This window comes from Parasteatoda tepidariorum, chromosome 5 (genome assembly GCF_043381705.1).
Source record: "Parasteatoda tepidariorum isolate YZ-2023 chromosome 5, CAS_Ptep_4.0, whole genome shotgun sequence".
In the NCBI taxonomy this organism is placed as follows: domain Eukaryota; kingdom Metazoa; phylum Arthropoda; class Arachnida; order Araneae; family Theridiidae; genus Parasteatoda; species Parasteatoda tepidariorum.
In genome coordinates, this window is record NC_092208.1 from 53888442 (window position 1) to 53916106 (window position 27665).

At 30.0% G+C, this 27665-nt stretch overlaps 2 protein-coding genes across 3 annotated transcripts in view; one reads left to right on the forward strand and one right to left on the reverse strand.

The window, feature by feature from the left end:
- The window catches only part of LOC107456708 (uncharacterized), a 34735-nt gene extending 26148 nt beyond the window's left edge, over positions 1–8587 (forward strand). For both annotated transcript variants that reach the window (XM_016074657.3, XM_016074649.3), the window contains exons 4-7: positions 842–883; positions 1089–1109; positions 2181–2240; positions 8244–8587. In XM_016074657.3, coding sequence (XP_015930143.2) covers positions 842–883; positions 1089–1109; positions 2181–2240; positions 8244–8495 — 375 coding nt within the window. In that variant the 3' untranslated portion in view covers positions 8496–8587. The remainder of the gene's footprint in view (positions 1–841; positions 884–1088; positions 1110–2180; positions 2241–8243) is intronic.
- The window catches only part of LOC107456699 (uncharacterized), an 87893-nt gene that overhangs the window by 57673 nt on the left and 2555 nt on the right, over positions 1–27665 (reverse strand). The window lies entirely within an intron of this gene.

Consider the following 27665-nt stretch of genomic DNA (forward strand, 5'->3'; position numbering starts at 1 on the left):
ATATATATATATATATAGCAACTTTTAACTTTTAGATATTAGTAATAATTATATTTTATAAATCTCTTTGTATATTTCTTTTTATTTCACGAATTTCTTTTATTGATGATACTCTATACATCTATCGGTTATATTCTTCGTCATTTTAAACTTTATTTCAACTCAAAATTTATTACTTCTCTAATGACATGTGAAAGAAGTAAAATAACCAGACGAAGAAGCTGTTTTCATCGATGTAATTTTTTTCTCATTTAAATATCTCATAATTTGTTTTATTCAATAAAACTTAATGAGACACTTGAAAATTAGTGAGAGACTTAATTAAAAAACAAATTGTAGCTCCATTTACCTACACATGCATGTTTAACTATTGAGTTTTTTCATCTAATAGCTTTTTCTGAATTTTTTTTAAATAAATAAATAAAACATTTCACTTTCATTTGGGTTAACGCTTTCAATGAAAACCTAATTATTTTTTAACGCTCTTCATCTCAAGTCATAAAATTTTATACTTGCTTATATTTTTATTTGGTAGCTTTGCTTTTCTTATGTATTATTAAATTGACCTTAGAAAACATTTTGTTAATTTTAAAATTAGTTGTATAAATTTAAAAGAATATCTACATCAACACGAAAGTTACTCAAAAATAAACACGCTCATAAATATTAATCCTACAGATCAAATCACAACAATGAATATATTTGAATAAAATATTTAAGCCACGTTTATGTTTCACGTTTTGTCATAAATACTTTCGTAAACAATTTGTCATATTAAATTTTCATTTCATAGTTAATATCATTTTAAACTGCGTGTTATTAATTTTATTTTTTATTTTAGCCAAAATGCTTTCTATGCCCCACTTCTACTTATGGAAATGTTGTAAGTATCTTTATTTCAATTAGATAGAGTACTTTTATGACAAAATTATTTTTACTATTTTTATAATTACAAGTATAGTTAGCATGTTGGCTAACTATACTCATATTTCATGCGAACTGCATTAAAATGGTAGATATGATTATTTGTAGAAATAATATATTTTATTTAATGTTCGCATCAATAATTGCTATCGTTTTTTTTCCAGCTTAGAACGTGTGTAAGCGCAGTAAGTAACTTTTTTTTAATTTATAACATATTTGATTAAACTATTTTATTGAACATTGTGTGTGTTTTTGTAAAACATTATCTTTAAAATAATTAATGCTAGACTATTTATTAACTATTTTATTATAATTAATAATTTAGCAGCTTTGCGACTAACATTTATAATATTTTCTTTCTTATAATTCCAGTGCGATTTCAGTTTCAGTTTTCTTAACGTAATTTGCTTTTTAGTATACGGTTTTCTTTATCCGTTCCTTTGTTTGGTCTACCCGTTATAGGCTAACCAGCTCATTGTCAGTTAAATTTCTAAATAATTATAAATGAGAAATTTCATTCCTAGAATGTGCTTTGTTCCGCTAATTTTATTACTATTTAATGTAATGCGAAATATGCGAATCTACCCATAATCTACGTTTTGTTAATGCAAAATGTTTATCATAGAACTATTTATTTTTGGCCTGTACTTTTTAAAAATATTATTTTAAATTAAAATCATAATCTGGCTAAAGAATTTTGATCATGAAAATATTATGATTTACTGTTAATGTTTACAAATCTTCAAATACATAATAATGCGTAAATAACCTAAGCATAATTGGTTACAGTAATAAACAAAAAATTAAATTTATTTATTTTACATCAACGTAAATAGAAAAAAAGCAAGAATCATTGGCTGAAGACCTTTAAGGAATAGCGTGCAAGTCACAAGTCACAACATCACAAAGCTGATAATGATACAAGTGGAAGAATATTTGAAGAAATTGAGATAAATTTTTAACTGACGTGAAACCGATAAGAAGATAAGAACATTATATCAGAAATAATCCGAAAAGCAGCAAAAACTATCACTATTTTCTGTCCTTTGCTGCTTTTCATGTTATTTTTGCTATAATATTCTTATCGGTTTCATATCAAGTAATACGGTAATACTTTATGTTGATATGTATAATTTCTTCAAACGGAATATATATATATANTATATATATATATATATAATTTTGCTTATGCTATTTCCAAACATCATTATTTTTAAGATAAAAGTAGTTTTTATTATTTCTTTATCTTTTTCTAGGCTTCAATTCCTTCCAATGTGACCTACACACAGGCACGTTGTATAGAGCAAAACTGTGCGGTATGTACTTCTATTTGTTTTTAATTGAATTTACTCGAAATATTATCCTGGAAATAAATTCGAAATCGATCATTACTAATGCTAAGCTTTCATTCTATAAGTACCCGCTCTAATTCCATTGTATTCAAACGAATATTTTTTTAAAATCAAATGTGCAATGTTTGAGTTAAACTAGTCATTACAAAATTCAGATTGCATCTTTTAAAACTTTTTTTCGTTGCAACTCCTCCTTATTGAATCCTAACCTTTTTTTGCCCTAACCTATCCTATCTTTTTGTAAAAATAACTATTTGATTTACCAACATTCAAAATTGTTTCTCGGTTTAAAATGAAAAGAAATATTAACTGTATTTTATTTACCTATAAAGCATTATTGTACTTATAACAGCCTATTTCTTCTACTTTTCTTACATATAATTATTGAAATGAATAAGTACGCTGATGTTCATTGAATGTGGTTATTTTATTATTGTAAGTTCACGAACTTGCCGCTCTGTGGCTCTTCATTTTTTTCCGATGCTTTGGTCAACATAACTTTTAATCATGTTTCTCTTCTAACAATCATCCTTTTTTTGGTTTTTAATTGATTAATTTCCAAATGGGAATACAAAAATACAAAAGGATATTATGCATTTGGTTTGAAACATTCTAAAGAAAAAAAAAATTCGTAGTAAGGGAAAATTGTTGTAATTCGTAAGGGCTGGTATATCAAATGGATCCTGCTTACTTCGATAACAGTTCTTTGCTGATAGGTACATACATCATTTCATAGTTACCTCTTTAATGCATTCATTTGATTACACCAAAAATAGAAACAGAAAAATATGTTTTATTTTGAAAAGAACCTTGCACCAACGGTATAAAGCCCTCTTGGGGGAAAAGTATTTAATTGTGAACATTGCAAAAAGCGCCACCCAAGTGATGCCCTATTAATTTAGCCTAAAGTATGAGAAGTTCATTTTAAACATAAGATTGTTCTATTATCAATATTTTATAGAGATAAATAACAATTCAAGAAAATTGCCCAGATTACTGTTTTTAGAAAACTAAATCTTAAGACATCTGGTTTTAAAATTCAGCAATACTTCAATGAGAATCTTATAAGAAATTTTAAAAATTAGCATTTCTTACCTTTCATGTGGTGGCAATTACCGAAAATTGTGGTTTTCACGATTATTAGTTTTATTGTCATACATTTAGAACGAACTACAAAACTGAAAAATAAAATCTAAGGAAACAAATGGTTTTCATGACATGTTCTTATGTATTATGAAAAAAATTACAATGTTTAGTTACAATTATCACATTTTGTAGCAAAACCACATTTTATTGCTAATTTTATCAAAGGGCATCGGTAAAAATTACTAAGATTTTTGGTTTTACCATTAAGCCAGGAACTCGATAAATTTTATCATATTCTAGTAGTTAGGACCATACTCTTTTTCTCAGAGTTCAAAATACAAGAGAAACAATAAGATCTAAAATAAGTAATATGAACTATATATTACCTCGAAAAAATGAAGCTGATTAGTACTCGAAAAAAATAAACATAATTTTTTTTTAAATAATAAAGGACATAATTACATTCATTCTATATTAGATTAGTAACGCAATAAACCTTTTAATTAAGCAAAGTTATTATTTTGGCTGTTTAATATAATTGAATGATTTTGTACAATATACAATAACATGAAATAAAATTTTCCGATTCCGCTATGAGCTGTATGAACCTTTTATTACCTAGAAAAAATGTAGTTCATTATTATTACGTTTAAAAGCAATAAAAACTTTATAAAATTTGATTATTGCTTTATTACTATCAAATATACTATCAAATATTATATTAAAATAAGCAAGGTATTCTATTGGTAAACTATTGGTGAAATAAAGTTATTATTTTAGTTGGTTATTATATTTCAAAATAATTTTCTAAAACTGATTCTGTTCAATAATCAACTATAAAAAATAAAATTTTTAATTCCAGTTCAGTATGAAATATGAAAAGAAAATGATCGTATTTGTCTACTATGTTATTTTTCTGAAGAGATGAAAAAAATTTAAATGTTAATGTTTCTTTTAAAAAGTCTTATTATTCATATTTAAATGAAAATTGATTAACTTATAATAAAAATGAAACAAATAAAAATTAACTACGTTATATTTTATTGTTAAAGCAAGTATCCACGTCTTACATTCCAGCAAATATAAATTTTATTAGAACTCAGCAGCTAGTAATTTAATTAAACCAAATGAAAAAATCATGTTAATTTTTCACAATCTCTTTTTTCGTAATTAAAGTATTCTTTTTTTCATTTTATGCTTTCTTTACTTTTTATTTTGATCTCAAACTATTTGAAAAATCCAATTTAAGTAATTATATTTATAAATTTAAATTAGACAGAACATACTTTCTTATAAAAAATATGTGACTGATTTTAAAAGATTTTGCATTTCAAATGTTTTTCTTAAAAAATAAATGTAAGATTTTCGGCATTAATTAATTCATATGTACATACTTAATTATCGAAACTCTCTTTAAGGTAATTTGCTTAAAATATTCAACAAAATAAGTTTATCGTTGTGTCTTTATGCAAGTAATTTCATATTATTCAAGAAATAACTAATATTTTCTTTATGTTGTGAACTTTAAAAGTTTTTATCTTTATTTGTAAATACGCAACTTGCATAATATACCTAATTACTTTTAACATAAGTGCTAACTGAATTAGTCTGTCAGTTTACTGATATTTTTCTATAATTATAAGTATTTTACATTATAAACATAGTTTAAAAATAATTATTTTGTGTGGAAAACATCAAACTCTACTAAAAATATTGTCAAAACTAAAAAGCTATAGTTTAGAATGAAACAGAAATCAAGCTGCCTGAGATCATGAAAGCAAAATCCAAATATTTAAGTCTAGTTAGTGATTAAAGAGCTTTCTAGTTGAATATTGAAAGTGGAAATTATTTTTATATAATAGAAACTATTAATTAAGGAACATAGGTTTTAAAAAATATAGGAAATATAGGAAACAAAAAGTATCTCCATCCCTTATAAACCTATATGAAGTTGGCCGAAAATAGCTATGTTTGATACTTACAGAAAATTGAAATATATTTTTTAACCTAAAACCAAGTTTTTTCTATAATTACTATTTATGCGATTTTGCAATGTGATATTTTCTAAAAGAAACCTATTTATCCATACAGGAATTCTATAAGAAAATTCATCAAATTATTCTATACCCTTAAATCAGAAAAAAAAATGCAGTGTCTTAAGGTGTCCAACTAGTTTTGACAATTTCTTTCTTTAAATATTATCATTAACTTTAAAAAAAAAACTAGTTTGTTTTATAATGTGTAAAAACTTATAAAACAAGCAATGAAAACCATTATTATTTTATTTCTGATTTATTTTAAAATGGCCATTTTTAGGTAAAAATAGGGCATTTTTTTGCTTATACGCTAATCACGTTAAAAAAAATTTTCTTTCCACCCCCAAAAAAAATCTTAATAGCAAATCTTAATAGTATTATGTTAATAGCAAATACATATACTACTGAGTTAGGGATCTATGCAGTTAAAAAAGCATAATTTAAAAACTTTTCGCACTTGTCTTTGCGAAAAAAATGCATGAAAAATTAAATTCTGTTCTTTTCACTTAGTCTGCAATTCAAGACATGTGTGCTATAATCATAAACGCTGATGAAAAATTGTAAACAACAATTTTAAAAACAACTTGAGATACCGTGTTTAAGGTAATGTAAAATGTTAAAAAATCTGATTTTGAGATGATGGCATTTAAAAACTTAAAATCAGGAGACTATCCAATGTTATCACCTTGCACAATAACTGCTATAACTTTGTAAATAAATGGATTAAAACAAAAGTAAAGTAATTTTAGAAAGCTTAAACTACAGAAATTTTTATTGTATAATAAACTCCTTTTCAAAAACTTTGTCCAAAATCATGTTTTTGCATAGATACCTGAACAGTTATGCGGTAATTTCAGACGGAAAACATTGTATTGTATTTCAGATAGATCGTATTTCAAAAACTCAAAAATCCGTAATCATCAATATAATTTAGCAGCAGTGCGATAGTTTAAACATACAGAAAGAAACATCACTTTTTTATTATTAACTGCTTTGTTACTGTTAATTTTCCCAGTCACTTCGATGTATTTGCATATTTAGCTGAATATTTTATTCTACAGTTTTATACGTTATATGTTGCTATGGAGTTATTTATGCTATTGTAAAGAACTTATGTTACTATAAGGTAACTTAATATGCGGTTATTTATGCAACTTAACTATCTACTCTAAAGAATACATTGCAGCAAATAATACATACAAACCTGCATTGTATTTTTGTGTTAACGATACTTCTTTTAATTTCAGTTTTTTTGTAAAATAAGATTGATTTATAAAGAAGCATGCAGTTTACAATACCTAAAGAAGCATATATCTTACAGTATACCCTGTTAGAATTTTTATTCTAAAATTACGGTAAATTGGCAGACAGCTATCGTTCCTTCCGCGTAACCATCAAGTTTACGGTAAAGAACAATTTTTACCTTTTCGATTTTTTAACCATTTACAACTAGCATGATTTCAAAACCGTAAGAGAGAAATTTGCCATAACTCAGGAGCTAAGCTTTTTGCTAGGTAATGGGCATTAAAGAGTGCAGGACAATGGAAAATCTTTATGTGTTGAAGGGAATATAGGAAATGGTGTCAAATCTGGGTCTCGAGCCCGAGTTCTTTAGGTCACAAGACTGACAGATTAGCCCTCTCGTCTATAATATGTACGCAGTTGCCAGGAACAAAATGCTACATTAAATGGGCTTAGGTGACGCTGATAAAATTCTGGTTGTATAACCGTATGAGGAGAAATCAGCTAATAAACGGTTTTTTCTAGCAGTTAACAGTTTGAATACCATCTTATTTATGCTTGTTTGAATGTTTTGTTTGAATATGTTAAAATAACGATTAAATTGTTATTTAACCTTTTATGCAGAGAAATTTCTAACAGTGTTGAATACGCTAAAATCAAGGACATTTTTCGATATGATATATTACTTGTACTTTATTTTCATGGGGTTATTAATTTTTTGTTATTGATAGTCAAAGACGTTCTATATGTGACTCCTTAGTGACATCAAAGTAGTAATCCTATTCCACACAAACGCGTGTTATGGTATCCGAATCAAGTCTACCGATAATGGCTACAACTCGCTGCTTCAACTCTCCTAGAAGTTACAGAAGAAAAAGAATGGAGAGGGACGATAACCTTGCTCCTGCAACCACTGGTAGAAATGAACAAAGTCTTAAGTTTGAACTACTGGGTGGGATTTGGGTTCACAAATTGTAATCCTCAGCTAGTCCAATCCATCGCTAAGGTAGATATTCTTCGAGGTAATCTCACAAGTAAGCTGACCAGTGCGGTGATGCACCATCTAACTGGCAAGTAAAGTTGTCAATGTTTGCAACTATGCCATCAACCAAAAAGTTCACATATCCAAAAACTGTGGCTCCTGTGAAAATTTGCTCTCAGAAAAGAAGGATCAGAGCACTTTCTGAACACTGCATGGGTCACATTTATCCCAAGGGAATCTCGCACGCCTTGCTTTGTAAATTTGGAATCTCTGTTCCCTAAAAAAAAAAAAACATTTTGCCTGTTTGCCTTTCTACAATCGTCTAAGGTTGTTTCAGGAAAAAACAATTTATAAACTAAGTGATCGGCAAAATAGTTATTTTCAACAATGCTTGAGTGGAAATGGATTAACGATTCGATGTGTGTTGTATGACTAAAGGATCACATACAGAACATCTGTGACTTTCTCTAAAGTATTTAAAATAGCCATATACAATTTTGCGGCAGGTAACATATAATTTCTTACATAGTTCCTGATTTATAGTACATTGATACTGTATTCTTTATAATGAATCATCAGTATTATAGCTTGAAGTTATTTTATTTGAATAATTCTTTTTAGATTAACCGTGGGAAGCGAAGTATTTCATTAGATGACGGTAATAATGGCAACTCAATACCAATTCCTCAATTAAATTCATCAAGCCCATTTGTGCAACTGTATGAACTGAAGAACCCATCTATGAATTTAACACACAATTATGAAAAGTATCGTAAATTAGGAGAGAAATTTGATATCGCTGGAGAAGAAGAGACTTTAGCCATGGATAATATAGACTGGGAGGTAGAGGTGGATGAAGAATTTGCAGATTGATTTTACGGACACTGTTTTTTGCCCTTAGCGAAATTATTTTTAAGTAAATGTATCTGTATAATATGAATCAAAAAATAAATGTTTTATTGTGAGTGCGGATTATTTATAATTTAATTTCGAAGTTATTTTTACAAGTGATAAAAAGCGAATTTTATTTTATATTGATACTGTGAATCAAATTAAATATTTGTCAAATCCTAACATTTTTATTAGATTTTTAAAAGTATTTAAAATGGTATATATATATATATATATATCTTTCACGGGCACCATATTAGGTAGGCCAACGTTGCTGACACAGTAAGGACAGATAGTACTGAGAAGGAAAGGACATCCATTCCTTGCCCGGGATTCGAACCCAGAACCTTTCTGATGCAAGGGCAGTTACCTAACCACTACACAGACCGGCTGTTTCACATATTCGACTGTTCATATATTCGGCTGTTTTATTCTCAGATAACTAAACTTTTAAAACGCATTTTTTTATTTCATGTTCAGACTGTAAATCAAATCATATTTAATCTTAATAACATAATCTTAATAAAAAAAAAACTGAGAAATTTTAGTTTAAAGAAATTTTAAGGTTTGAATAATAGATGCTTAAATTATTTTACCTATGATTATTTAAAGCACTTTTCCATTTACGATCTCAAAGAATTAAGCATGAAGCACATCATCTCTAAAGATGTCAAAAGCACTTAGTATTAAATATTAAAACGAAAATGTTTCTTTTTAATTATTGTTGTTTTTTGTTGAAGTATTGCAACAAGTGGTTATTTTATTAAAGTGGTTCTTAAATAAATGTTTTTAAAATATCAAAGATTATCAATTAAAAATTTTATGGGAGAGTTGAAGAAAAAGGAAAAAGAGCAAATTAAAATTAATTATCTAAAAAATGCTGTTTTTGTAAAACGTCGTGGAAAATCTTCTTTGAAAGCTTGTATTTTTCTCCTAAAGTAGAGAAAAAAAAACTATTGTAAGTGCTTTATCTTATTGTACTTAATTTTTATATTAAAAATATTCATTTGTCCCTTTAATGTAAAAAAAAACACTTGCCGTAACACTTAGTATCAGAAAAGTTGCAACTAATAGTAAGCCAAGTTATTTTTATATTACGTTATTTCACATAACATTATAAACAAAATTATTGTATGTTAAAGATGAGGCAGGCTCGTTTACTGAAAATTTAGGGTTCGGGGCTGCTCTGACTCATAATGACATTTTCATCAACTTCTTCACTATTTTCAAACACACGTTTGATTCAGTTATAGAGTCTAAGAAATGTGAAATTTATTAATTAATTGTGATTAAAAAATTCATAAGCAATTTCTTGTTTAGATATCAAGCTGAGTGGCGAGATCGCAAAATATGGTCTTAATCCGATGTATACTTCGAGCTATTAGTAANAAGAAAATTAAAAGTTTATTACTATGCATCAACAAAAAAAAAACTTTTGACATTGTTTTTGACAATAGTCAAAAATCATGAAATTTTAGATCATGTAAAACTAATGGCGTTTTCATACGCTACGGACGGACTACACTCCGAAATAGAATGGGGTTGAATTAATTATGAAAAAGTTGAATAGAACAATGTGAACTGTGCCCTCTTGCATAATTCGAAGCGCAAATCAACATAGTAAAAGAAAAATCTCATTTTGAAAAAAGGAAAATTAAGCACTTTTAAATATAACCCAACACCCAATAAAAAAGGCACCGTTAAGGGCTTTTAAAAAACGAAAATCGAAAATAAGCGCATTTAAGCACTTTTTAAAAACGCTACGCACCCTGTTTAAGTAGTCATGAATCAAATCGATATTTTTTGCATTTTGTGAATAACGTAACACGCAATTTTTCTCGAATTTTGTGCTGAATTACAAGCGCTGAAATTTTTTTTAGGGAAATACACCTATTTATTCTAAGAAACAAATTTCTCGGTCGATTTCCAAAATAGCAAATCTAAGATAAAATATTATCACATATTTTTATTCAGTCACCGAGCAATATAAGTCACATTACAACTTATGTTATTACTACAAATAGTTAATTGTTTCAAACCTTAGATCAGTTTCAAATGGCCCAAGCAATAAAAATATCGAACAAAAATTAATTTCAAATTCCCTTATTTTAAAATTACGTGCAATATGAGTACAGTTTAAAAACTTTTTTATCAATGTTTATAACAATTTTTAACGTTATCAAAGATTCGAAATTAATTTAATGATAGTAATTTACTATGCAAAGAATAACCACCCCCTCTTCCAATACAGTTTCAGAACCGTCATGAAAAATGTTAAGATTGTGAAAAGTTTTTAATAAACGAAGCGTGTTACAATACTAACTGTACTTGCGATTGTACATAACATTGAATTTACGAGTTGCGTTTTAGTTATACAAAAATAAGAATAATTTTTGTTTTTACTTAATTTTGTTTGACTTTTTTGTGCAATACAAGTTTTTTTACAAGATTTCGAATTTTTTTCCGTGCATGCACTTAAGAAAAGTGGAAAATATTAGTTGAGAAATGTTTATTTGGTGCAATATTATGTCATGTGTTCTTTCTTTTGTTCAAACTTCAGACTTTCATATTTTACTAAATCATACTATGCTAGAAAATAATTTCTGAATAAAATTTTTTTAATTAAAATAAGTAAAGGAAATATCCATGGAAAAGTATATATGCCCGACACCTTCAGGAGTGCTAACTCACTTTAAGTAACAGTTTCCTGGGTTTAAATACCATTTATTTTTCATGTACTAAATTGAGGGAACGAATACATTATCCCTGAGGCACAATGGAAGATTTTTAATGAAGTTTTCCACCAATTAGTAAGTGTAAAGCAGGATAATGAACAATCTGAGTAGCGAGCTTTTTAAAAAGAGTTTACATCTATGCTTATTTAATGAATAAATAAAATCACCTACTCTTTATAAAAATGCATTACATTAATGAATTAAATAAAAACTGCAAGATAACGGGAATTTGAAAAAATAAATTAGCAAAATAAATCTCTAATTGAGTATTACAACTCGACAACTCGAGATTCGACAGCTTAAAGGAGAATCTTTGTTCAAGATAGAACAATTAAAAAGTGCCCAATTACCTCTTAACCATGACTGTCAACTACAAATACTACAGAAAGGAAGAAAATGTTTTTGTTTCCTCAGCAACTAAGATGAGAGAGTTGTTTAGGGATTTGTTGTTTTAAAAGTATAATGTGACATTTTTAGGATAGTCGTAATTTATAAACATATAAAATAATCTTTATCGGGATTACTTTTGTATTTACGAATTCCAACTCTAAACACATCAAATTCAACTTATCAATGGTGTAAACTTTCTAATAGTATAAAGTCAAACACAAACTCGAATAATTAATTATAAATTTTGTTAATATATTATAATTGATAAATATTAATTTTTATCATAAGGATAATTGCTAGAAAAATTTAACTCTAAAACAACATGTAAAGTGGTTTTAAAAAATATTGGGCACTTATAAATCAAGATTAATTTTTTGTTTGAAAGAAAGAAAATATTGATTGAAAATTTTTAAGATAAAGAAAATTAGATATTAAAATACAGAAAACAATACAGAGAAAAATCAGAATTAAAAAATGAAAATCAAATTAAAAAAAATTTGATTCCTCAAGAATTATTTGTCCCATTTCACTAAAATTTTGTATTTTGCCATGTAAAACTGCTTTCTTTAAAATGGTGCAATTATTACATCGATTTAATTATTACATTCCTTTAAAATTACATTCTTTAAAAAATTTAAGAATACTATTACTTTGACTATTATTAAATAAAATAATGCAAAATAATAAATAATTACTAAATATTATTTTTGCATGGAAGTATGTTAATATAAATGAATTTTATAATTGCGTGCAAAAAATCTTCAATTCGTTTAAAAAGTTCTCGATATACACTCGTGTGCAAAACTTAAGCAACAAGTGCGTTTTTTGTCATAACTCTACAAGAAATCATCCAATTGACATGAAATTTGAATATGATGTACATTATTTTGTACTTAAACAATGGTAAAAGAATAATTGCGCTGAAATGAATATAAAGCTTAAAGTAGGATATGGAACAAAAAAAGACTTTATTTGACATATAGTGGCGTTACACAGGATTGCCTGAAAGAGCGTAAGTACAACTGGCAGATGTTCCCTAGTATGGGATATGCATTCCCTTTACTGTAATTGCTGCTTGGCATCGTCTCTCCATGGTGAGCACCAGATTATCCAGGAGTTCTGGGGTAAACGCCTCCATTCCTCCTCTAACGCATCTTTCAGCTGATGGGTGTTACCAGGAGGATACGGTAGTGTCGCAAGATGTCTCCCTTATGCATCCCACACATGATCTAAGGGATTTAGATCTGGAGAGTAAGCTGGCAAATCCATTCGTGTGACATATTCTTTTTCCTGTAGTTCTTGAACATTAGCAGTACGGTGTGTTCGGGCATTGTCATCCATAAAAATGAAGACTGGTCCATTGGTCCCTCGGAACTGACGCACATGGGGTAGGATTACCTCATTGCAGTAGCGGTCTCCAGTTACAGAACCTCGGTCGAAGATCTGAAGCTCAGTCCGCCCGTTCAACATAATGCCACCCCAGACGACAACTCCAGGACCACCGTAACGATCTCTTTCCGCGATGTTATTGGGATGAAATCGAGCTCCAACCTCTCTCCAGATCAACTGACGTTGAGAATCGCTTGTAGCACTAAAACGACTCTCATCTGTGAAGAGGACGCGACTCCATTGATGAGGTGTCCAGGTTTCGTGTTCTCTGCACCACTCTAAACGGTGCCGCCGATGGCTAACTTTTAAAGGTATGCAGCGTTCAGGACGTCTAGCAAATAAGCCACCTTTGTGGAGGCGTCTGGCCACTGTAAATCTTGATACTTGTCGTCCTGTGGCTGTGCACAGTTGCTGAGATATGGCGCTCGCTGACTGAAAACGGTTTCTTTTCGCCTGGAGGACAATGTAACGGTCATCTCTTGGTGTTGTTTTCCTTGGACGGCCACCACCAACCTTCCGAACAGCTGTACCAGTAGTTTTAAAGGCATTCCAAGCACGAGAAACAACACTTTTGTTGATCCCGAACTCTTCGGCGACACTGGTCACACTACGCCCCTCCTCAAGCTTCCCAATCATTCTTCCTCGAGTAAAGTCGTCTAAATGATTTCTTGAAGACATGTTTCACAAAACAAATCACTTGCACTTGCAGCGAATGTCTTTAACTACGGTGCTCTTCATCCTTTTATCACAGCTTTGAACTGCGCGCGCCGACCCACAAATTTTACGTACACTTACATCACCTACAACGTTTTATTTCTAAAATTTGCATACAAATAATCTTTCTACTGAATTACGTGCATATTATACTGCAATTTCATGGCTATCTTATACTTTGTTGGGGAGCTGTGGCCGAAAAACCACTTGTTGCTTAAGTTCTGCACACTAGTGTATGATGGAATATGCATAATATAAAATTAACCTTAAGGGCTCGAAACTTTAAACCATTCTCCTGACCAAACTGTTGGGATTATATTTCTCAAATTGTGGCTATACTCTCTATATTTTGATTATCAGAAATATACATCAATCAAAAATAAAGTATGTTTATTCAGAAAATTTTCTGTGTCGGATTTCGAAACTTAAAATATTGTCAGCTCCAATTAATTTCATAAGTCGCATTTAAAGTCATTCGTCAACTATATTTAGAGTCAATCCTTTGAACTAATAAGATTGAGTCCGAGAACGTGAAGATCCAATTATTAGATTAAAAGTAATTAAGGGTGGTTAATTTTTTTGGACACTGCGCATGGACATTTGTAAAAAAAGTTTTAGTAATTTTATAGTTTCAGATATTGATTTGAGAAAAAATTAACAATAAACAATATCTAACTTCATTTATAATTTCCATTAGAATTCAGAAGTAGTTTTAAACGACAGAGTTAAGACAAAATGTTACACTTTAAAATAGATATCATAGTTCTACAGAATTTGTAACAATTTACTTCCCGGCCTATATAAACAATTTGCAGTTTATTAAATCTTATCAGAAAAGCTGAAAGAAATATATTTTTTAAAAGCTTCAAAATCATTCTTAAGAAGATATCACAAATGAACATTTATGAGAAATGACCTATAAGTGATTATTCATTCAAGTGTCGATCGCGTATTGACTGCTATATCGATTTAAAGATAACTCGATTAAATTCTTTGAGGAAAATTTTAATATCGTGCTTTTTTGTTCAATACTCACATTTGTTTAACAGAAATGCCTATATAAGATAACCTGATTAAACTACTAATTGATTGCCTAAACAAATATAAAAAGAAAATTGCAAGAATTCGTAGCCAAAAATTTAAATACAGTTTTCGAATTATTTAAGAAAACACTTTCTATTTAAAGCAGTAAAGTTTAACTCGCCACCTTTTGACATTTTCGAGTGTTTGTATTTATATTAATGCAGCATTTCTTACAGGAAAACACTATTTTTATAACATAATTCTGTTCAGAAGTCGGAAGAAGCAGATACAATATGTCAATAAATCTGACAGATACGAAGATGAATATAGGAAAATCTACTGAAAGACCCCGTGAGAAACAAATAACATATTTGTTCCTTTTTGAACACCATATGTCAAGCAATGCGTATTGTTTGCTTTACTAAAAATGAACTCGGGAATTTTACTCACATATCTTTTGAACTTTACACTTTGGGGAAAGAAAGATTTGAGTGTTAGAATATACGAAAGCATGACTTTTAATTAAAAATATCTGAAATTGTGAATGTACGTTTTGCAAGTTAAAATATATCAAAAAAGATTTCCTACATTTGATATTTATAGTTTGTCAACATTATTTTTTTAATAAATTCAATAATGATAAAGATTAGATTTTCATTTGAATAAATTAATTCAGTAACTGATCTAGATTAGTTTTTTAATTACATAGTTGCAATTAATTATATATGAATGACATCAATATTGTTATAGATTAGGTTTTAATTTTAAAAAATCAGATGTTAAAGCAATAAGAAAAATTCATGTGCTTTTTTATTTAGCGTAAACTTACTCGCCTACACTGCAGGAAATACCGAAATGAATTGCGGTACCGGTGCTTCGTGTTCCTCTTCAGTAAAATCCCTTTTTACCTTAAAATAATATACCGTAGTTTTTGACAGTAATGTTTATTTAATTTGAGTGATTCAGTAAGCTTACGGTAATTATTACGACAAAAATTATGGAATTGCAGATTTTTTCTTTGTTCCGTGACATGTTCTGGTAAAAATCGATTTTATGAGTGCCATGAGTGCCAATACTTCTTACCGTTATATGATCCGGAGTTTTTTTTATTGAGTAGTCCTTCTAAAACAACTTACTCTTAATTACTTTCCATTTATTTATCTGAGTTTTTCCTCTAAGTAGCACTCATAATCAGCCGATAGATTCATTTTGAAAATGCTCATTAGTTTGCACCCACGATTATTTATACTACCAAATTGAGCAACAAAGCACAATATCTATAATCTGAAACTAAAATAAACTCAGTGGCGCGACAGCTCATAGAGGGCCAATGCCTATTGTGCCCATCTCATTTTTCTTGACTCTGGGCTCTGGGGTGCAGGAGCAGATGTTCTGGTTAGGTGGTCAGCCGAACACGGAACATCCAGTGTTTAGCTGCCAAGCATGCTTGGTACTAATTTACTGACCCACAGAAGGGATGAAAGGCTGAGTCAATCTTGCCCAGCCAGAGTATCGAACCCAGGACCTGCGGCACGAGAGCACAAAGTGCTACCAATCAGCCACCCGGCATTAATATCTATAAGCAAGCATCCACTTTTTCGTTAAATACGAATTGTTTGACCATATAAATCTAAAAAATGCAATAATTTATATAGTAGTGCAGTTAAAATTTTAGCCTTTTCATATATCCAGACCTCTAAATCAGTTTTGTATACAATCTTTAAAAGCTTACACGCTTGGTAGAAATGTATGTAAAATTTAATGAATCAAGAAGTGGAGTTGATTATATTGTTTCAAAGTAAAAGTGGGGAAACTTTGAAGCAACGTACACTGGAAATATNAACTAACTATGTTTCACCCGGCCATTAATTTTTTTAGTTTTTCTCTTTCTAAATTGTTATTTTTTTGCAACTTTTTCATTCTTTCTATACCCAACCTTAATAGGGCATATGTATTATAATATTACTAATAATAAACAGTAAAAAAACATCAAATATCACAAGAGCATCTCATTATTCTGGAAATTAATTTCTAATATCTTGAGTTTGATTTAAGACATATACACGAAGAAAAAATTATGGTAAGATTATCATAATTGTATAGCAATGGTAATTCTGGTTAAAAAAAGTCAAAAAAACAAAAAAAAAACTAATTCTAGTAATAAAACCAAAATATATGATATTTAAACCATTCAGCTGGTAATTCTTCCTTTCATATTGTAAAGGTTTACTAGAATGTCTTATTTCTAAAATATAGTTATTAAGGTATGACAAAATTACTTGACTGCACGACTTTTACCATCAAACAGCAAAGTAATATAACTTTAATTTAAAATTAGTTTTACCAAAGTTCCATACCAAAATGAAATCTTCAACGTTCGGTAAGAGCTTCGGTAAAATTGCCATACTTTTGTTGTTCTCATAGATACAGAAAAATGGTAACTTTTACTATATTCGATTATGATGAAAATTACTATAACAATTTAAGTTACCATTAAAGAATATGGTAAAAATAAATTTGATAGTTTTGGCCAAACTTTTTTTCTCTTTTCCTATAGCAGATTCAATAGGAAATAAATAATTATAATCTGGTAATCAATTTCAATCAATAATGACGGAGATAATTGAAATGATAGATTTGAGGTAAATAGTAACAATTATAATATTTAAAGGTAAAGCAAACTATTAAAAACATTTTAATATTTTCTTTAATAAATACGTGGTCCGTTGACCTATTATTGATTTTCGACTCTTTTTAAAAAAATAATATTGCAAAAAAATAGAAAAAAAAACGCATATTTATTTTCAAAAGCAATTTTTTTTTCTTAAATGAGAAATTTTGCTCTCAAATTTTAAACAGTGTACACATACGAAACATTTTAATCAATAAAAACTTATTAAGAAAATATCCTATTTTTCACACAAATCAAAATGAAACAAACTAAATAATGCTTCAGATTTCAAATTAATAAGTATCTATTTATTTAGAACTTATCTCTAAAGAAATCTAAGAAAATTGTTAAGGAAGTTTTTTAATCCATAGAAATCTTTTTCTGTTTAAAAAAAGTCATTCGATTCTTCTCTTTAATAAGAGTTTTCTTTGTATCCCTGAATGATTTTAGCTGAAATTCTAAAATTTCTTTTGGTTTGTTAAATTCACAATGAAATCAAACTGAAAAAGAATTTCTTAAAAATAGCTTTTTCTAGTAAACATATTTTTAAAGAAATACAATTAATTTATTTATTGCGCATAGTATATTTCTTACATCTAACAAAGGTAAGTATTTTTTTTTATCTAAGGGGAACAGTCACTCAAAATAGTTATTCCAGCTATGCCTATTCCTAGGAAAACTTATTTTCCCCCTCCCATTCCAATCATTTTATCTTCTTGGGAAATTTTTTTTTAAATTTATGAATAAAATTTTGTTATTTTCTGAATTTTTCCTAAACAAATTTCCTATTAATCTCATCTCCATTAACTTTGCTTTTTTATCGCATAGCTTATTTTATTTCAATTAATACATAATATTAATTAAACATTAGTGTCAATAATAATATGGCGATGTATTTCCGATTCCCCAAAACAAATAAATCAATTTTTCCTACATTATTTTTGAACATTTTTTAGAACACTTTTTTTTTCAGTTAAGGCATATTACCAACATTAATTAAGCATCAAGTTCGTCAAACATTGTATGAGGCCTTCTTACGGCTCTTCTGGACAAATACATACTTTTATTTACACCATGATTTTGCTTTATAGTACATAGCTTATTTCTTTCATTTAAATATGTATATATACATATTTAAATAAAAGAAATAATTTAAATAAAGAATAATAGAAGAATGTATACATTCTTCTTAGGCACTACAGCCAATTGCCGGCAAAGCCGCCTGAGTCAGTTTACCCCATCTATATCTATTCGATGCTATATTTCTCCATCTATTAACATATACTATATTCTTCCTCTATCTCCATCTATTATGCCTAAAGTCCTCTAATCACTTCCTATATCCTATCTAACCATCTTGTTCTAGGTCTCCCTCTTTTTCTTTTTCCCACTGGTGCTTGGAAGGTTGCTTTTTAACAGGATTTTCATTGCTATATCATCGAGATACTTGTCCTAGCCCCCTTATATAAGCAACCTTGATAATTAAGAATCATTGGCGTCAATAATATGGTGATTTTTTACGTTTCTCCAAAACGAATTTGTGCCAGTTTATCATTAATTTTGCCTTGGAAAATATAAAGATTATTTTATTCAAATACCGTGGATTTTAAATAATAAATTTTTAGAGGCATTTTTTTAAAAAAATAATTAAGATAAATATTAAAAAAAAGTGCGTTTTATCAGACAGCTTTAAAAGTATACGTTTGGTGACGAAGACCGCGCGTGCAACCACGTAATTTTATTCATTGATTTTATCTGACATAGCGATATAAAATAACTAGCTGCTTGGTTAATTGCAATTGTTACATTTATCATCCTTATTGAAAAACTTCCTTTGGTAGGTCCCGAACGGCCCTTATTAGAATTGTACCAATTGTACTGCCACCTTGCCATTAGAATCCGCTTGATTTCGGTCTTTGCTTGCCTAGGGATCCTCAGAACTTGGAGATCTATAATCTCGGAGCCAATGGCCTCCTTAGCTGCTTCGTCGGCCTCCTCATTGCCCTGGATCCCCACGTGGGCTTTAACCCAATTCATTGTAATACCTCTGTGCCAATATGTTTTAATATTTTCAATTAGTTTTGAAATTGGTTCTGGGTCAGCCAGGGCCTGGAGGGAGGACAACGAATCTGAAAAAATGGTAGCGCTATTGATATTATTATCATTGATCCAGATAAAGGCGGATCTGATTGCCATTAGCTCTGCGATAAAGATATTAGTATTGTCTGTGACTCTGGTGGAGGATTAAAAATAGTAATACCATCCTGTTTAACAATCATTGCATGTGACGCATGGAAAATTCCAGGTGTGTCTACCTCCATCCGAGAGCCATCAGTATAGATCTCCACCCCCTGGTTACTAGGAGCACAATATCCCCAGGGAAAGGAGCGATAAAGAGATGGGTGCTCCCGGGGCGGCGTATCAAAATTCAAGGTGTTGTCAAAATCGGGAGGTAGTACATGCATTAGATCTTGTAATCGCCATCCCCATCTCACCCTCTTGGTATAAACATCCTCTATAACTTTAAGTGTTATTGGAACCACCCCCGCCAGTATCTGGATAGCCTCAGTACTGGTAGTAGCGTAGGTTTTAGTCAAGTTTAACAATGGAATCCTCTGAAGGCTATTTAGTTTTTCATTTATTTTACTATTGTTTCTGTACCAGACACTGGCGGCATAAAGGATGATTCTCTCGCTTGCCTGGAGATATATTCGTTTCAAGATTTGTGGTCTGAGTCCCCAAGTGACTCTGGCGACTCTTCTGATACCCTGGTTAAAATTTGTGATTCTATCTCTAATATCGTTTAGATGTGGTATCCATGTCAGACCCGGGTCCAAGGTGACGCCAAGGTATTTCATTGTCTTAACATTTTTGACATTACACGAATCTGTAGAATTAAACTTGATACAAGGTAACCGGCCGATTTTTTTATTACTTTTGGGGAATGTTAACAGCTGTGTTTTCTCTTTAGCGAATTTTAGTTTATTCCTTTCGACCCAGTCTGACATGCAAGTAAGAATATGAGTCGCCATTTGGTCAAAGCGGTATAAAACTGGACCACTTACCAATAATAAAATGTCGTCTGCAAAGGCGACTATATCGATATCATTATAGCTAAAATCACTAAATTGTATAAAATCAATGTTTAAAACTATTTTAAAAATGTCGTTAATTAAAATAAGCCAAAGTATAGGACCCAGGGAGGAGCCCTGTGGCACACCAACGTTTAAGTTTCTACTAACGACAATGTTTCCATTGCCATCATAAAAGTTTGCCGATCTCTCGTTTAAGAAGCTAAAAACAATAGAGACTAAGTTGTCCGGTAAAACACAAATATTAAACGCTGTTTTGATAACTGTCCAGTCGGCGCAATTAAAGGCGTTTTCTATGTCCAGAGCCACCCCAATCGTATGTTTGTTCTCCAGTTTTTTATTGTTGACGAAATCAACCACTCTTTTGAGAACATCATCGGTCCCCCTCCCTGCCCTGAAGCCAAACTGGTTATCGCTTAGTATTTCTCTTTTTTCCAAATGGTAACTCAGTCTTTTAGTAATTAACTTATCTAGGATTTTTCCCCAGACGGCTAGGAGGGAGATCGGGCGGTAAGAACTCGGAAGACTGAGGTCTTTATTTGTTTTAGGGATTAGGGTGACTCTGGCAATCTTCCAAGAGCTGGGAAAGTATCCCAACTCCAGACATTTATTAAAAACAGTTAATAGCCAGTGTTTATTAATGTAAAAGATCTCTTTAAAAATTTCCCCTGGTATGCCATCAGGACCCGGAGATTTCCCTGATTTAAGGCCCATAATAATATACTCCAGCTCGTCAACAGTAAAATCGACTTCATTAATATGGCACCTATTAACATCAGTATAATTATTGGTCGCCTCCGGGAAGTGATGCTGCATGATTCCCTCTATAGTGTCGTGGTAGCTCTCCGTGGTACTGCCGTTAACCATGACCGGGTTGGTAATCAAGTTACTGCTCAAGCAACCCTTTGCAATTTTATATGGTTGATTTCAGAATATATATAGATAGGCAAAATTTTAGGAAGTGATAGTACACACCCAAGCAAACAATTTTTATCAAAGAATGCATGGTCGAAAACAAAACGCAAAACCGCTAGAGGGAGTCAAATTTTATGTTCTTATATGAGGCAAAAACACACAAAGAACGATGAAGTTAAGTTATATAAGTAAATTTAATAGCATGTGATTACAATAAGTGTTCAAAACAGTGACCGGCAGCGGCTATGCACGCAGCACAACGGCGAAGAAAAGATAGGCGAACATTCTGAAACTCACCAGGCATATCACGAACTTTCCGAAAGCTTGGCGATAAGTGACGCAGCGCAGTAACTCACAACAGGAAGGGAGCTTTCACGTTTGCATCAAACAACTTTCCAAATGCGCCAGCACCTTTGCGTTTCATTTTCTACCAAGCATTCTTTGATAAAAATTGTTTGCTTGGGTGAATGCAAAGAACTCTCAATGATAGCCATTCAACGAATTTTGAGCAATATTTCATTGTTTTAGATTGACATGTTTTCATTTCAACATGAAAACATGTGATTTTTTATTCTCCTTTCTTATTCATGCATCTGTGCATTTGGTGATTTTCTAATATTTTGTAGTTGTTTTTTTTTATCTACACTGTAAAGCGGAATGGAGCAATTGTTAGTTGAATGGCTTGTCAAAAAGGTTTCTCGTCATAACTGTAGAATAACATCAAGCTTTTTAATTTTTATTGTATTTTATAATCAATTGTGTAAAAAATATATGCTTCGCAAAGTCTAATGCTATTGAAGAAATTCATATCCTTCAAAAAGGGGAAATAATTATTTCCTCAATTTGGCGAAATGTTCTATGATAGCATTTCCCAGAAAACGCTACGTCGAAAAGGAAAAATTTCGCAAATTTTGAGCTGTTATTTATGAACTGTGAAAAAATATTCAGAAAATTTCATCAAATTTTTCACGCCTTTGTCAAATTAGATTAATGGTCAATTAATCCAGTTAAACTACTAGACTTTTTCTTCAGAAAAATTAATATTCATTGATAGCTTTGTTATGTTAGTATAAATAATATCTGAGAACTCTCATCATACTCTCATCATGGGGGTCCTTTGAGGGGGAGAATTAAATTTCTTATAGAAAGATAAGTCCCGCAGAATTTTCAATGTATCCTTTCTCGTAGAATTAAATGAGACAAATTACAATATGATCGGGCTAATAGTTTAGAAGTTAAACGGGTTTTATATACAAGAGTACAAATTCGCACTTGTACCTATTTACGCTTTTGACATTTTTATTTAAACAAGTTAGATACTGTGTTCTAGTTTTTTTTAAGCTGAATCGATTGAGACTATTGAAAAGCTGCATGAAATTTAAAGTATAAAAGAGTGCTTCTTTTGACGCTTACCTATGTAAGCAACTTTCATTGCTATCCACGCGCAATTTGAACACGAAACACACGTTTTCCGAAGCAATTTTTCTGAATGAATCTAACTGAATTTAATAAGCAACAGATTAAATAAGAAAGATTTATCTCAAAAATATCGTTGTTATTATTTATTCGAAGAAGCATTTTCTGCTGCAATTACTGAATCAAAATATTGACTTAAACTTTAAAAGCATATTTTTAAAGTTAAAGGAAATATTTTGTTTCGACTTAATTGTGAATCAACTATTTGGGGACTTAGTGAATCGTCTTATTAAGCAAACAGTGACTCTATTCAATGCATATTCCGTGAATAAGTCAATAAATTGATACAACATATAGTTCCTATTTTGTTTTACTTCCACGAGTCTTATAGTTTTACTTTCGGAAATATTTCTGCTTCCAATATTTTCAAACGCCGAGATCAATATTTTCGGGAATTAATTGCAATAACAAATTAATGCAAAATTCGTAAATCTTATAACTTGAGGTAGAAGTTAAATGCTTGTTATCTTATTACATGACAGAAATCTTGAAACCATCTATTTCCATAAAAAAAGTCATTTTGATTACTTTTATTTAAAACATAAAACAAGCTTAAGTTAAATATATGCTTATTTGTTCGCAAAATCAGTCTATTATTTGATTAAAATGTAAAGATTTAAAATTTTTTTCGTTCAGAAAATAGCAGAAAATGTAACTCTTTTCTCAAAACATAAAATATTAGCATCAACACATTACGATAATACTTGGTCGAACATTTAGAATATGCAGTGCAATCAGAAAAAAAATAGTTTTCTTATTTTATTTAAATAATTTTTAGTTTGCTTTCTCTAATTTTTTCAATGGAAACTATTTATAAATAATTTACTTAGACTCATAATAAATCCTATTTGTAAATATAATAAATTTATATTCTAATTTCCAAGACAAGACGCACATCTAAGTTTTAAGTTTTCTAAACTTACAATTGATCTGGAACAAAGTATAAAGCTCGAAAACTCGAAAGGTAATCAATCATTTGCGGTTCAATTCAGTCAAGCTCCTTTGAAAGATTTCAATTACATTTGGAAGAAAATAAAGGGGTGATAAAAAGAAATCTGTTCCAAGAAAGAATTTTCTATCATACAAAATTTATTTTTAGAAAATTTTGATTGTTAAAATATATACTCATATTTCAATGAATTTTCAACTATTTTATAAGACTTCCAATGCTAAAATTCTTTTTTTCCTTTAAATACAAAAATACTAGAGGAGAAATTTTTGAGTAATTTGTACTTGTAAGCCTTTTTAAATTCTAAATACTCAAAATTCAAAATTGCACAATAGTGTAAACGTTTTATTGTTTAAAAATATATATTATCAGCCCAATAGTATACTAATTATTTCATAAAACATGGGCAACAAATTAAAAAGTGAGTGCAAATTAAAAGTGAGGGCAAAAAAATTAAAGCATAGAATCTCTGGTAATGACTGGTATGTATATTTGAAACTTGGTCACCTTGCTCACCAAACTTTTTCGGTCTCGATTTATTTTTGCATTAACATCAGAAATCATACCTTCCCCAGCTACTCGTATTGAAATTCAGATGAACTTCTGGCCAGAACTTTGGCCGCTGCTTTGATAGTACTCGATATCCCTTGTGTTTTCAACATATTCTTCAATCTTTTTCGCATTAGCACCGCAGACAAAGCAACTTCTTTTTACAAATTTAAATACTTATTATAACTGCGAGTGATTAAACCTCGTTAATTAATAATCTTTTTCGTAAATTTTACCTTAGATAGCAAGAGCACATTCAACACCTTCTAACACCTTCGCGTTTTAAAAACTACCCTACATTCTTCGAGGAAAATTCTTCGTTTGTATGTGCACTGTCAGAAGTTTCTGGGATCAATGGTTAAATAACACTTTATTTATTTTTGATTTTAACATATTCAACAAAAATAGTCAAATAATCACCAAAATGATGGTATTCAAACTGTTAACTGGGAGAAAAATAAATAATTGACAGTTTTGATCTAATACGGTTAAGTAACCACAACTTTAGCCGAGTATATGCTACTGTAGTGAGAGATAATCTGTAAATCTTACGGTCGGCTGAAAGGTGGTTTGAATTCTAACGTTGACACCATTATGTTTCTTTATTTCCTTCGACACTGCAAAGGTTTCCAGTGTCCTAGGTAGGACTGGGCGATATTAGAAATTATATATCGTGATGCATCGTCAGTTTTGCATCGCGATATAGCGATGTATCGCGATATAGTATTTTTGAATTTCATTTACTTGTAAGGCACAGAAAGTCAGATTTCTATAAAAACTTCATACTCAGATTGATTTAAATCAATTTATAAATTTGAAGATATATATGTTTTGCTTAAGAAAGATATTAAATAAATTGACTACAATGTACAAATCTTACTTAAAATATTTATTGAAATGTTTGTTTAGAAATTTATAATACGCGTGAAACAAAGTGTTAAAAACTTTTTACAAATTAATATTTTCTTGTACTATTATGCATAAATAATTACATAATTATTAAGTTCGATCGTAATGTTCAATTTCTAAATGAAACGTTAAAAATTATTTGTATGTTTAAAACAAAGTGCTAAATAAATTTTAGAAAAAAAAAACCCTTTTAAAACACTATTTTTTATTATTATCATTTCAGTTATTATAGTTCTATTATAGTTCATTTACGTCACACTAGAGCTGCACAATGGGCTATTGGCGACGGTCTGGGAAACATCCCTGAGGATGATCCGAAGACATGCCATCACAATTTTGATCCTCTGCAGATGGGATGGCACCCCCGCTTCGGTAGCTCGACGACCTGCACGCGAAGTCGAGCACTTTACGGTAGAACAGTTTAACGAGGACCAATACCGCACACCCTCGGTCCCTACGCAGACTGATCCAAGTGGTCACTCACCCGCACACTGACCGCAGCCAGTGATGCTTGACTTCGGTGATCTGCAGGGAACCGTGTCTTAACGATCAGTCCACTGCGGGACCTTATCATTTCAGATAAATAATTAAATTAAATTAAATAATGACCGAATTATGAACGAAAAACAAAGTAAGATTTAATTTCTTAAAAATAAAAAAATTGTGATATTCGATAATATATTTAGCTAATTAACAAATAATATGAAAAGAATATTTTTTAAAAAAAATTATTATACTCTCTAATAAAACGAAGTGCTAAATGATTTAAAAAAATGAATAAAATACGCAAACCTTTCAAATTTTTTTGTATAAACAAAGTTGATTGACTTATGTCCAAATCCAAATGACAAAAATAAATTTTGTTTTAACTTTATTTCTAAAAATAAAAACAACAAGATTTATAAATTTAAAATCAGTAATAAAAACTCATTAAATTATTAGAAGTTTCATCCAAAAAGTTTTTAATAAATTAAAAGAAAGTAAAAAAAATAACCTAACAAATTCAATTCTTTATGGGTGCCTAAATTAGATTGCCGATAATTTTCACATTTAAAAATAAAAAGAAGTTCTTTTTAAAAAAAAAACTTATCTAATTAATGAAGAAACTCTTCTTTATATATTCTTTTCAATAATAGATTGCCTTCAGAACAACGTAACATCGGCGATCAGGAAGTTAGTCCCACTGAAAATAATCTACAAGAAAAGTCGCAACAAGGAAAAAAAAAAGCTAAGAGGTGCGAAAAGGTACATGCGATATAACGATATGTGTTCTCAAAACTCTGATTCTGATTCTACAGCTCACCAATCAAGGCCATTTCAACATAACGAAACGAATATCGTCTTCCACAGCGCGAGTCGACATCGGAACGTAAGATATGAATCTTATATCGCTATATCGTTATCTTATATCCTTGCGTGTCTTATATCGCTATATCGTTTTGCGCTCGTTGTCTTTACTCAACGGCTTAAATCAGATTTCTGATGCATCGCCTTGAATGAAAGTCCCTGTATCGTCTTGCCGATATATGCGTTAAATCGATATGTCTCGATACATCGATTTATAGCCCAGTCCTAGTCCTAGGCTATTAGAATACGAAACTCAAATTTGCCCTTAAATGATAGCTTCACTGAGCTGCTTAGCACAAAAAAGTCGAATATTTCCGATTTCTCCGATAGATGGAATCACCTGATAAACTAATTAAGTCATAATCCATGGTTCATTTGACAAATTACAACTCAAAGCATTACCATGAACAGGTCGTTCAAAACCGAAATTTGTAATCTGTATTCGATCATTTTGAATTTTAACAGGATACTGGTCACATTAGTAAAATTCTGTGATTAAATATTTAGAAAAATTAAAAAATAAGTTTAAAATTACAGCTAAACTTAATATTTTTCTTTTCAGTTCTATACTATTCTTTTAATTCTCAAAATCCAATATTTGCATATTTAAAGTTTTTTTTTAATTATTTTTCTAAATGTCAACTGTTCCCTTTAGAAATTGTAAATCAGGCCCAATGAAAGTAATTATTAATTAGTTTAAAAATTACAATACTCTTACACTCTCTGCGCATAAACTGAAATAAACTATAATGCACCAAATGAAAACGTATGCTGGTAATAAGAAATTACGGTAAATCTAAAAACATGAATTTGACTGCAGTTAACAAAAATAGAAGGGAAAACCACTGAACTAATGGAGGATTGCGAGGTTCATAATTCTTTAAAATACAAAACCCATTAGTGATGTTTGTTTTCTAAGATCGCTTTCAAAAGAACCATTTGAATTTCTGTAAAGATTACATTTGCACGCTTGAATACCTACAACAATATTGA